This window comes from Anabrus simplex, chromosome 6 (assembly GCF_040414725.1).
Source record: "Anabrus simplex isolate iqAnaSimp1 chromosome 6, ASM4041472v1, whole genome shotgun sequence".
In the NCBI taxonomy this organism is placed as follows: Eukaryota; Metazoa; Arthropoda; class Insecta; order Orthoptera; family Tettigoniidae; genus Anabrus; species Anabrus simplex.
The window spans coordinates 60,753,088-60,766,847 of NC_090270.1; the positions used below are offsets into that span (position 1 = coordinate 60,753,088).

A 13,760-nucleotide genomic window follows, 5' to 3' on the forward strand; every position below is an offset into this window, starting at 1 on the left:
GTTCGGCCAAATTGATGCGCAAGCTGGTAAAGCCTACTCTCTTCTTGTCAGGGTTGAGGAGGCGATGAATGATGTTGGAATTCAGAAGTGTCATGCCTAGTATGTAGAAGTATATTTTTTTGTATCCTTTTGCATACTTCCTCATCAAGGGGAATGATGCGAATCTCTGGTCATGAGAATCAACACCACCCATTCCACAATTATAGTCGGCAGACCTGAAGATGGTTTTCCGTGGTTTCCCATTTTCACACCAGGCAAATGCTGGGGCTGTACCTTAATTAAGGCCACGGCCGCTTCCTTCCAACTCCTAAGCCTTTCCTATCCCATCATCTGTGTCAGTGCGACGTAAAGCCACTAGCAATAAAAAATTAATAAAAAAAGTTGTAGTCAACAAGATTGGGTCTGAACTTCTTCTTGCCATCATACTTCACCACTTCAAGGTAATCTGTCCTGCTATGTTAGTTAGAGAGCATGTGCACCACCACCCTGCCTACCCATTTCACAGCCAAAATCCCATTACTGGAAACGAAGGTGAGTTCCTTGGACATGAACTTCCTATTTGGTCTCACTGTACCAACAGCAAAAGTCTTATTATCCAGTAGATTTCTGAATAATGTTGGTGTTGGTGAATTGTACCAGTTGTCCATGTACAGTTTTCTCCAGCAACCCAAAAGCTCTCCTAACATTTCCATAACTGCTTTTTTCACTTGAAAGTAATCTCACCGTAGGTACTTCACTGCCATTCTCCTTTCCAGTATAAATTCTGAAGTTCCTTCAGTACCCATTATCAGATGCATACACCTTGTATATTATGATGCCAAACCTGGCTCTCTTTGATGGGTTATATTGTACATATGAATGCCTACCCTTGAACTTCATCAGTCTTTCATCTATAGACACTTTTCCTCCAAGTACATAGACCTTTTGAAATCTATCTAAAAGTAAATCAAACACAAGCCTTACTCTCCTAAGTTTATCACCAGCAGTTTCAGGGGCATCACTAGATAAGTGGAGGAATTTATTTATAGATTTGAACCTCTTGAAAGGCATGGTTTCTCCAAAAAAAGGAGTCTCCATAACCCTGCGCTTACACCATTTGTCTTGGAGTGACGGCTTCTTATTTTGTGATGTTAGGATACACAGAGCAAAATGGGCTTTCATTTCATCCACACATACAGGAAATCAGTGTTCCTTTTCATATGACATTACTCTATTTATATCCTCAGCAGCTGATACAAGACATTTACTTGCATAAGCATTTGTCTCTTTGGTTAGATGTTTCCAAAAGTCGGCTGTTAGAAATTCGTTCACAACTTGTAGTTTGTTAGGGCATTGTCCTAAGCGGCTTTGAACAACACTATTTACTTCACCAGTTGTGATGCATGAATGATACTCCAGAGTATTACTTACGTGCTCCCAGTTCCATTCCCTATCGTGTAAAATATGATTAGAAACCGTTGGTGTGGCAACAGATGTAGGCCTAACATTCAGTGACACATTTGATGGCAAAACAGCACTTTGTACACCCCTATCAGCATTCACGTCACTGTCACACGAACTACTTTCACTTCCACTAAATTCTTCGTCGCTTATTTCTATATCAATGTCACTCTCTTCTAAAAATTCCCCTATAATCGCTTCATCACTCAACTTGGAGGCAGCCATGATTCCGCTTATGATGAGGTTGCTAAGATACAGGTTATTCTTTCCACGGAATAACTGCACAAGTGTTTGTCGAATGCATCAATGGAATAAAACAGTGCTTCCATCTGTCAAGAGGTTATATTACTAATATCAAATCCTTTCACAAAGGAAACTGGCTTAGAGCAGGTCCGGAAATAATCACTACGCGTGAACGGAGAGATCCATCAAAGTACGTCAAAACGCGTGAACGGAGAGATCCATCAAAGTACGTCAAAGTGGTTAATAGTATCAGTAACAATTTATTGGTAAAAGTGCTTCTTCCTTAAAAATAAAAAAAATAAAATAAAAACACAGCCTAGAGGGTTTGGCTGGTCATCAAAATTCGGCAGTGAAAAGGTTAAACAACTAAAACATTCAAAATTATTAAAAAACCAAATTATCATAAGCTTCCCTTTCTCTTTAAAATACTAATATAAGTAAAACCAAAGTTGGTGTCTACAATAATAAATTTGTTACAGCTCCATCTGTTGAACAACTCCTCCGAAATTACTGATCTCTTTCTTGTCGGTTTACCTTTGCTTTCTTTGCATGAGTGGACTGCTTGCATATTAATGACTCCATAAGATTGACCTTGCGATGTGATTGGATTTATTATGGAAACATGTGAGCCAGTTTTAAGTTATTCCTTGTCCTTGTGTGGTTGTACAGTTGATAAATAGATAATTGTACAGGACAACATGTCACCATCAGCTCACCCCCTCCCTATTTTGAAAAGTATCTAAACAATTAGCACCCAGCTCATCCCTATAAATACTGCTAATTTTGGACCTTATCATCTACCCTGATATTTGTTGAGTGGACAAGTGAGGTTCTCCTCATAGGAGGCTATGGACAGGCTAAGCCAATACGTAAAGTACGCAAACTGACTTCTCTAACTGGTGAAGTCCATTGTGTGTGTCGATAGGAAGATACCAAAATTCCCCTCTAGCATGTAACAGTTTGGGAGTGCCGCAATTACCTTAGTTTTAAAGGAGGGTTTCGTATTTCAGTTAAGTTGTAATATGTAGGTTTCTAGGCTGTCTGCAGATGGAGTGTAATTACCGTAGTGAATATCATGTAATTAAGATGTACAAATGTGCACCCTTGTTTCCCTTATTCACTTTGCTTTTTGGTAACTATGCTTTCTTAGTTTTTCTAAATTTACCTGTGAAATTTTGAACAAGTAAGGAAGTTTTTAGCTTCTCGGATTAAAACCAAAGATTATCTGCATCAAAGATTCTCAGTACCCAAAATGACCTATCTATGATGTGTCTAAGATTGACAAGTCTTGCAGAATGGGAGTTCCTTCTCCCCTGTTAATTATTCAGTTCTACAGCTTTACCTTTGTAATATTTTATTCACCATAAATTTTGTTGTTGTTGTTGTTGCTTTGAAAAGAGAAAGAAAAAGGAAAGATAATTTTGGGGACCTTCTTCTTCTTCTTCTTCTTCTTCTTCTTCTTCTTCTTCTTCTTCTTCTTCTTCTTCTTCTTCTTCTTCTTCTTCTTCTTCTTCTTCTTCTTCTTCTTCTTCTTCTTCTTCTTCTTCTTCTTCTTCTTCTTCTTCTTCTTCTTCTTCTTCTTCTTCTTCTTCTTCTTCTTCTTCTTCTTCTTCTTCTTCTTCTTCTTCTTCTTCTTCTTCTTCTTCTTCTTCTTCTTCTTCTTCTTCTTCTTCTTCTTCTTCTTCTTCTTCTTCTTCTTCTTCTTCTTCTTCTTCTTCTTCTTCTTCTTCTTCTTCTTCTTCTTCTTCTTCTTCTTCTTCTTCTTCTTCTTCTTCTTCTTCTTCTTCTTCTTCTTCTTCTTCTTCTTCTTCTTCTTCTTCTTCTTCTTCTTCTTCTTCTTCTTCTTCTTCTTCTTCTTCTTCTTCTTCTTCTTCTTCTTCTTCTTCTTCTTCTTCTTCTTCTTCTTCTTCTTCTTCTTCTTCTTCTTCTTCTTCTTCTTCTTCTTCTTCTTCTTCTTCTTCTTCTTCTTCCGTTTTTCTTCCTGGGGCCTCTTAAATATTAGTTCCTAATTAGCGTCGACCTCCAAGATCTTTTGCTACCATGTTTTTCCTTCATTCCCACCTAGATATACCTGCTCCCTTCACAAAGCTGCAGGTTGTTCTTATTGGGTCTTCTTGGATTTGTTCTCTCTCTTCAGCTAGTAGTCCTAGAGTGGAGAGCCTGATTCTACCCAGCGCCTCACATTTGAAAAGTATGTGTTCAGCTGATTCCTCTGCTTCATTGCATTTCCTACATATATTGTCTCTTATTACTCCAAATCTATGTAGTGTTTCTTCAGATGGCAGTGTCCCGTCAACAGTCCTACTACCCATCTTATATTTTCTCTGCTGAGTTTCAACAGTTCTTTAGTTCTTTTATTAGTTCCTTTGCAAACCTGCATCCTGGAGTATTTTTCCAGTTCTCCAGTCGTTTCTTTTGTACCCATTTTCCTATGTAGTGTTGGGCTTGTCCACAGGAAATTCCGCATACAGATTCTGGGTCTATAAAATGTGTTTCTGCCCCTTTCCTGGCCAGTTTATATGCCTTTCCATTTCCTTCTATACCTGCATGACCTGGTACCCACATTATTTTGACAATGTTGTACTTTGAGAGCTTCAGGAGAAGTGAATGGCAATACCAGACAATTCTGGATATTATGCATTACTGGCCGCTTGGCTGTCCATAACAATGAAAATGTTCTTATTCCTATAGTTAATTTTCAGATTTTCTTCAAGACATGTGATAGCTATCACTTCTGCTTGAAAGACTGTAGTGTGTTTGCCCAGGCTCATCTGGATTGATCTCTCAGGTCTTCCCCCGTTGATCCCTCCTCCTGTGCCATCCCCAGTCTTTTGAGCCATTAGTCCACCACACTATATCATAATTATCAGTATTCCATTTGTTGATATCCCAGTCTTCTTTTTTTATTATCTGGGTCTCAAACAATTTTTCAAAGCTGTACTTTGGTATCATATGATCAGAAGGCAAGTGTAGAACTTCCTCTGTTATTACTCTGTTAATTTTACAGTGTCCTAGATTGGATCTTTGTGCATTCCAGCACTTTTATTGTGCCAATCTATATAAACTCATTCTAGCCTGTCCTTTTATGAAACTGCATAGTGATGGGAGGTCTAGTAAAGTATTCAAGGCTTCTGTCGGCGTAGTTCTCATAGCCCCAGTTATGGCTATGCATGCCATTCTCTGTAGGCTATCCAATCTACTACTGACTTTTCCTTAGCTTAATTTCTGCCACCAGATGATTGCAGCATAGGCCATCAATGGTCTAATGATCATCGTATACATCCACATTACCACTGATGGTCTTAGGACCCATGTCTTTCCGATGGCTCTTTTACGTGCATACAGCAAGTTCTTGGCCTGGGTTATGTTCCTTTCTATATGTGGATTCCAGGTTAGATTTTTATCTAACACTACACCTAGGTGCAGTGCCTGTTCTTCCATATATATTGCCCAAAGAGCTTCAGTGATCTCTTTCCCTCTAATTTCCTCCTCCTTGTAAAAGGGACCAGAGTTATCTTGTTCGGGTTGACTGATTGTTGTTCTTCCCGACACCAGTTCTCCACAAGGTTAAGTGATCTTTGCATGAGGTCCTGGATAACTTCGTACCACAATCACTAGGTCTTTCCGTGGTTTCCCATTTTCACACCAGGCAAATGCTGGGGCTGTACCTTAAGGCCACAGCCGCTTCCTTCCCAGTCCTAGCTCTTTCCTGTCCCATCGTCACCATAAGACCTATCTGTGTCGGTGTGACGTAAAGCCAATAGAAAAAAAATCACTAGGTCATCTGCGTATTCTTGTGTATAAAAACCTTCAAGGGTTATGAATTTCATGCTCTTGGTCCATACTGAACTGAAATTACATATAAATTATAAACATAAAAGTTTTCCACCTATTCAATACATAGTTTTATTTTCACTGCAAGTACAATAGAAGTCCGCTATAGCGAGTACGGCATATAATGAGAACCCCGTTATAACGCCAATTTTTTGTTGTCCCTTCAAAATTCCTATATTAAACTGTGTATTATCCTTTGGTTACAGCGAGAGCCCTATCGCTGAGTATCTGTTATTACGAGCGCTTACGCGCGATTTTTCCCATTACCAATATTTATGCACCCCAGCGATAATGTTGCATGCGATCGATTACCTTCGGTATCGTTTCCTTGCTATTTCCACAAGCGAGTTTTCTCGTCGACATTCAAAGGCGATTACATGTTATAATTCTCATGTTATGTACGGAAAGTATATTCATGTGAACTTATGACATGCAGCTTGATACTGCAATTTTAGCCAAGGACATTCTAATATTTTGTATGTTTAGACTGACACCTATAATGATATCCTCTTTTTATGGCTTGTAAGAGCAATCAGGATCCTGATTTATCACCATACACGTTTGAATTTGAGGCTAATGATGCCCTTAATATGGGCGAAACATGTCCCTTAACATTTTATAATAATATTTAATTTCTAAAAAGATCTCTTTGTATTGAATAGGTGGATATATAAATAAACACTTGTAACATACTTTGTTTTCAAAGGCGATGTCGGGGTCGATTGGTAATACCCGTCGACTGCTGTTCCGTAAAGAAAATTCGAAGTGAAAGAGGACATTTTCATAATAAATGCGTAAATAACGTGTCTGATAACTGTTGTTAACTCATTAAAAATAAAGGCTTACTAAACGATCGCTTAATGTTGATGTTAAATACTGCAATTAAGTAAGAATGGGATAACCTCGAGATATGGCAGAGTGCATAATTGATTTCAGAGGTTAGTTTATATTTTCTCGCATCTGGTTAAATTACGGAAAGGCTATTATGTAAATTTATAGCAAGAAGCTTATAATTTCCCTACTGGCGCTTGAAGCGTGTTTTCATCATACGTATAGTACAGTTAAGTTAGGGTAGGTGACTCTGTTTGAATAAGAAAACTGAAATGTTTGCCACAAAATGCTATCAATCATCTTCGGTACGGTATAGTTTACTCACTATGTGCATTTGCGAGCTCTCTTGTCAAAATTCGAAGGCAATGTTGTAGTAATACCCGTCAACTGCTGTAATCTAAAGAAAATTTGAAATGAAAGAGGATAACACGTTTTCGTAATAAATGCGTAAATAACGTGGCCGATAGCAGTTGTCAACTCAAAAATAAAGGCTGAAGTTAAGTAAGAATGTGGCACACCTCAAGATATGGCAGAGAACATCACTAATTTCAGAGGATAGTTCATATTTTCTTGTATCTAGTTACATTTCGGAAAGACTATTCACATGTAAATTTTTAGTGAGAAGGTTATCATTTCTCTACATGCATTACAAATATAACATATCAGATGTAAGGCTTTTCAGGCGTTTGCTCTATTAACCAGCGTTTCGTCTTAGGTCTGACACTAGACTCGTCAGAGTGGGATGTGTCAGACCCTACCCACTGACGCTGGGTGTATGCAGGTGAGCTTATCAGAAGCCAATATATGAGGCACAGTCTGATAACTGCATACGGGAGATTAATCTCCACAATGGAATTACAAATATGTTTTATGATACATATACGGTTAGGTTAGGCAACGTTGTTTGAAGAAGAAATGTGAAATGTTTGCCAAAGAAGCCTCTGAGTGAAACCATATTTCTCCGAATCCAAGACGACGGTTTTTTCTCAGAATTTCATGCGAAAAAATCAAGGGTTAGGGTTGTCTTGCATTCCCGGCCTAACAGTAACGAACACCACTGGCAACTACTACAGTAACCACGCTGCTTCTTTTCACTCCCACACGCGCACGTAAACGCAAAACTCGTTGACAATAAACGACCGCCTCTTTATTATACATCGCTAGCTGCGACAATCGGTTGTACAGTGCCTGTGTGTAACGTCACTGGATCTTGGAATATAGTGAAGGGAGAATGACGTTCTATTAGCCTCTACAAAAACGTTTCTCAAATCTGCGGAACGGCATCAAAATATGCGAGTCTCTGAATTCTTAGAAAGGCCGCGGCTACTCAGTGGCAGAGTTATAACACGTCTGTTGTACTTGACGCTTAGTAAAATTAAGTTTTATAGACAGCAGGAATATTTTCGTGATGGATAGTCGTATAGTAAAGATACGTGGAAAAGGTATTGCCGGCAAATTAACAACGGGTTCTTGTTGATATTAAGATGCCAATTTTAAGTTAATGGTTATTAAACATTCGGGATTGTAGAATAATTGTGCATAGTCCTAACTAAAGCCAATATTTGACTTTAGTATGAAGACAAATGTAAAAAGTGCGAACTGTACACAAAATGCATTCAGCGGTCTGTGACAAGGATGCTTTAGGAGTCGAAGATGAAATTGTGTGGTATGTGCAAGAAAAATTCCAAGGGCAGAATGGCCATACCGTGGCGCAATAAACTCTTTCCTTGACCTTCAACGTCCACGATTACGCCTATACACCGTTAGCCACTGAAGTTGGCCGAACCCGGCAAGCAAGATGTGCGCGTAGTGGTTGCCGGATATATCTGACGCTGAGTAAAAGTTCTCTGTGAACCGTAAAGAGTTTCACCTTGTTTTCTTCACATGGCATAAGCCAAAAAGCCCATATCATGTCTACAAGTACGGGCCGTGAAAGCATCAATGTTAACAAAATATATATCTTAATTCTATTCCTTTCTTTACAATACTTCTACAGTTTTACGCTAACATTTTTATGTCATCCTTATATTCGCACCGCTACTCCCTAGTCAACTCCATTTCACTGAATATACCACGCTATATATATCTTCTGAACAAACCTCGTTAACTCAAACATACCAGTGGGGTTCAAGTGAAAGCCATCTGAGTGCAGATACCTATCTGTTATCCACTCATTAAGATCTACAGATCTCACTCCCAGTTACCCCACATACCCACTCCATAGTCTCATTTAAGTCCCCAATTACCTTCCAATAAGTATGCCTCCTACACAGTATTACAATGATAATCTCTGTTTCCTTAAACTTTTCCTGTGCTGCATTAACCAGATCCCTCACATTCCCAACTATGTTGATACCTACAATTGTTCACCTTATATTGTTGGTACCAACATGAAAAACTCCCTCATACTTGGTTACCCTCCTCTTCTACTTCACTCAACATCTGCCATAATATAATTTCTGGATAATACCCTACCCTGTTCCCTTTCCTTCACATACTTTCTCCACACATCTAACAATGGAGTCTGCCATGAACAGAGCCTCAACCCATCCACAATTATATCCGTTTTAGACTCATCCATCGTTAATACCACATGTGCGCAAAATATAAAAAAACACCGAAAACACAATTAATTAATTCACTAGTTAGCCACAACTCAAGCACTGGAGGTAAGTCACCCCAGTGGCATTGGTCAGTTTCGTCACATTGGGTTCTCGCCGGGGGGTAAAGATGCCGACTTTCTCCAAGTTGCTAACAGATGGCAGGGTGGTGTAACGAGGTCATGGGAGGAAGAAAAGTGAGGAGGAAGTAGGTTCTGCAGCTATCAGGAAATATAGAGGAGACTAGAAAGGGAGGGGATCAAATGAGAAGTTCAAAAGGTCCGCGCAACTGTATTGGTTCCGTTGCTTAACTACGTGTGGTGCTGGTGTAGTCTCGCCGTCTACTCCACTCTAGGAAGGAGGAGACAGCGAATGCAGGAGTTAAGGATGAAAGGCATTCAATCTTAAAATTGCATTCAGTGGCAGACGTAGTTCTGAAACCCTCCGAACGATGTCGCTGCAATTGAAACTTGGTCAGAATTTGTCACCCCATACCCGTACTACCGTCTGCCATAGATGATGATGATGATGATGCTTGTTGTTTAAAGGGTCCTAACATCGAAGGTCATCGGCCCCAAAGTAAAGAATGCAAACCGCATCCTAACAAAATAACTACACTTCTAAAACTGCACTTATGAGTATCTTAATTTATATAAGTTAATGGAAATAATAGAAATGTGGTATGGGAAGAGGGAGCATTAGAATAGGAGACAAGGAAATGAAAAACTAAAATACAAGGACATTGTTATACACAACAGTCTTCTCTTGGCAGTAGCAATCCAATTTCGGGCACAAAATTACCTACTGTAAATTCACTTTTGAGTTCTTGTTGAACATTCATATAAAAATAACAGTACCTCTGCATTGTTGAGTCCATATCCTCGTGGAGCAGGCACCACTCCAGCAGGAATGTTGAACCTCAGTTGTGGGCTTTTGTTCCAGTTGTTTATACTCTCTATGAGTCCGTGTTGAGCGTTGAAGGGTGGCTGGTTTGGAATGACATTAGCAGCGTTCTCCCACTGTGGAGCAGCCATGGCTCCTTCACCATTTGCATCATGCGGAGAGTCCTTAGCTGCCTGTTCACCATCATTCTGGAAACAGGCCAAGACAAGATACTTCTCAAGTTCACTTCCTACCATTTATCGTACGGCTTGCACCGGACAACTTGACACTCGATTGAAGGAGGGGAGACGGAAGGGCTCAAGGGTTCTAGAATACAGGCCTGGTTTTCGAAGTAGGAACTTGTTCCCTCCTTCAACTAAAGTAATATGTTATCTGGTTTAAACACTTCTGTCACCATGTCTTCAAAAATAATATAGTCAACAGTCAAGTCTGGTAAGTGCACAAAACAACAGCTATGGTTCCTATATGAGAATTCAGATTAATTCTCATTTTTGATAGTATAATTTCTTTGTATCGTTACACAGTCTGTATTGCATAGCCACAAGCATAGCTGAATGAAGACTGTATGACAACTGGAGACCAGACATATGGCACAAAACAGGTAAAAAAGAGGCACTAAAAATCTTGAAAATAACCACTATGATACTATTAAAAATTTTAAATAGGTATAAGAAATAAGTACTGCACTTAAATGTAAATTTAAATTAATACACTACTCCATGACTACATGTCTTTCCTTTCTGATTTCAACTTCTCCTCAACCCAGAGGTTGGTGGACTTGCAGATTCCTTTGTTCTATGTCTAGTCCACTTTACTGTATCCCCTTGCATGAATTTCTGCAATGATCTCTCTCTCCCTCTCTCTCGCATTACATCCTCCCACTTTTCTTTTCAACAAGGTTGTGAACCATCTTGAATGTCGTAGTCAGGGGCGTATTCTCCTTGAATGCAAGGCATTCATTGCATGCATTATGATAACACAAAGAACTGTCTGATGTATGATTTTAGGTTGTTTCAAGTCAAATATTAACGATTTCATCTCTCAGAAGTTCAAAAGGTCCGCGCAACTGTATTGGTTCCGTTGCTTAACTACGTGTGGTGCTGGTGTAGTCTCGCCGTCTACTCCACTCTAGGAAGGAGGAGACAGCGAATGCAGGAGTTAAGGATGAAAGGCATTCAATCTTAAAATTGCATTCAGTGGCAGACGTAGTTCTGAAACCCTCCGAACGATGTCGCTGCAATTGAAACTTGGTCAGAATTTGTCACCCCATACCCGTACTACCGTCTGCCATCTGTTAGCAACTTGGAGAAAGTCGGCATCTTTACCCCCCGGCGAGAACCCAATGTGACGAAACTGACCAATGCCACTGGGGTGACTTACCTCCAGTGCTTGAGTTGTGGCTAACTAGTGAGTTAATTAATTGTGTTTTCGGTGTTTTTTTATATTTTGCGCACATGTGGTATTAACGATGGATGAGTCTAAAACGGATATAATTGTAAATCAGTTTGAAAAGCCATTTACTGGCCGTTCGTTTGATGAAAAGATTCAAATAGTTAAAGCCGGGAGACCTCTACCTTCCCTCGTAAATTTCTTCTTCTTCTTCTTCTTCTTCTCCTTCTCCTTCTTCTTCTTCTTCTTCTTCTTCTTCTTCTTCTTCTTCTTAATCTGTTTACCCACCAGGGTTGGCTTTTCCCTCGGACTCAGCGAGGGATCCCACCTCTACCGCCTCAAGGGCAGTGTACTGGAGCTTCAGACTCTGGGTCGGGGGATACAACTGGGGAGGATGACCAGTACCTCGCCCAGGCTGCCTCACCTGCTATGCTGAACAGGGGCCTTGCGGGGGATGGGAAGATTGGAAGGGATAGACAAGGAAGAGGGAAGGAAGCGGCCGTGGCCTGAAGTTGTGTACCTTCCCGGCATTTGCCTGGAGGAGAAGTGGGAAACCACGGAAAACCACTTCGAGGATGGCTGAGGTGGGAATCGAACCCACCTCTACTCAGTTGACCTCCCGAGGCTGAGTGGACCCCGTTCCAGCAGAGCCGGGAATCGAACCCGGGCCTCCGGGGGTGGCAGCTAATCACACTAACCACTACACCACAGAGGCGGACCCTCGTAAATTTAAAAACAGAAAACAAGAATTGTGTACGCACGTTCAATCCAGAAACTTACAGTAAAACTGTTTGGCTCGAGTTCACCTACATGTAATTAGGGTGAGTAGAATTGAAATTTACTTAATACATTGTGTTAACTGCATGGTCACTAGTTGCATGCCTCAGTGGAGATTCCAGGATACGCCACTGGTCGTAGTACATGATCAACAACAGAATTCCTCCTTTTTTGCAACTATTTTCAGCAAATTCCTCCTCTAGCCTATTCGGGCTAGTATTTCCTCGTTAGTCACTCTCTCTTCCACGGTACCTTCAACACCCTCCTCCTGCACCACATCTCGAAAGCCTTAAGTTTTTTTTCTTTTCTGATGTTCTCAAGTCCAGTTATCAGAAACTTATGTGGTTAAGCTCCAAATAAAACTTTTGACAAATCACTTCCTAGGGCTATTCTACACTTTATGTCAACTGTATTTCTGCTATCTGATGTTATAAAGCTCCCAAAATATTTAAAAGAAGCTGTTCTTCTTCTAACCTTACTTGTGCGATCTGTTCTCCATCTCTTGAACATTTCATGATCCTAGTTCCTTTTCCTGTTTATCTTAATGATGCAGTTATTCTTTAGTTCCATATGTTGTTTGTAAGGTGTAGTGCATCTTGCAGCTCTTTTTCATCATTTTTTCAGCGAAGCAATTGTCTGTAGCAGTCTCCGTTCACCATTATACTACTCCTGCTGGTTTCTGAGAATTCTTTCATAGAATGCTCTAGGTACAAGTTGAGGAAAAGTGGAGACAGTCTACATCCCTGTCGAATACCTTTGCCAATCTTTACCCAAAGTCATTCCTGACAGATGAGAGTTTTGACTTTTGTATAACTGCAGGATTCTTCATTCATTATTTAACATAAACATATAATTTAATATGCTATAAGAAATCAATATTTATAAAATGCACAGGTTAGCAATATAAATTAAATTTTATAACCTAAAATATGCATACAAGTTTTCACCACAAAGAGGATCATAGCTCAACAACACCAGAGCATCCCTTCGAAGGGTAATGATGCAACCCAACCTTCAAGAGTAGCGCAGTCTCATTTCTGCAGCGAGGGTGTGTTGATATTCAACAATGAAAAAGCACATCTAGGAATTTTCCATGCAATGTAACCAAAAATTAAAAAGGCATTTATAGGCCTTATACATACAAACAGCCAAACATCGACATAAATTATCTTTGTCATATTCAACCCTAAGACCCAAAAATGAACTTATATTAAATTGTTCATATTATCTTTGCAATGGCCAACAACCGGTGTCTAATGTTGTATTGTATTTTTTGTTGTTTGCTATTTGAAATGATGTTACTACATGACACAATATCCCTACAGAACCATTTTAATCTGCTATGGTATGTCGTTAATCCAGGTTGCTAAGTGCAGTACCATTAAGATGCTCTGACTAAAACGTAGTTAATCAGCTTATCCCAGTTATTTCTAGCGCCCCTCGAGCCACCTAGGCTCACTTCGGTTTTGATGGAGGTTTGATGCCGGATGCCCTTCCTGATGTCACGTGATTTTTGAGATGATAATCTCAACCCAGAATCGACCACTCAGCTAATCACGCCTCTACTAAAAAAGGATAGAGAATGCTTATTTTGTACAGGGAGATGAATGTCGAAGCCAGTCCGTGGTGTAGGGGTAGCATGCCTGCCTGTTACCCAGAGTCCCCTGGTTCAATTTCCGTCCAGGTCAGGGATTTTTATCTGGATCTGTGGGCTGGTTCGAGGTCCACTCAACCTATGTGATT

The 13,760-nt window shown here is 39.9% G+C and overlaps 1 protein-coding gene across 5 annotated transcripts in view; it reads right to left on the reverse strand.

Moving 5' to 3' along the window:
• The window catches only part of LOC136876093 (Golgi integral membrane protein 4), a 227,440-nt gene that overhangs the window by 70,429 nt on the left and 143,251 nt on the right, over positions 1-13,760 (reverse strand). For all 5 annotated transcript variants that reach the window (XM_067149753.2, XM_067149750.2, XM_067149751.2 and 2 more), the window contains one exon: positions 9,806-10,039. In XM_067149753.2, coding sequence (XP_067005854.2) covers positions 9,806-10,039 — 234 coding nt within the window. The remainder of the gene's footprint in view (positions 1-9,805; positions 10,040-13,760) is intronic.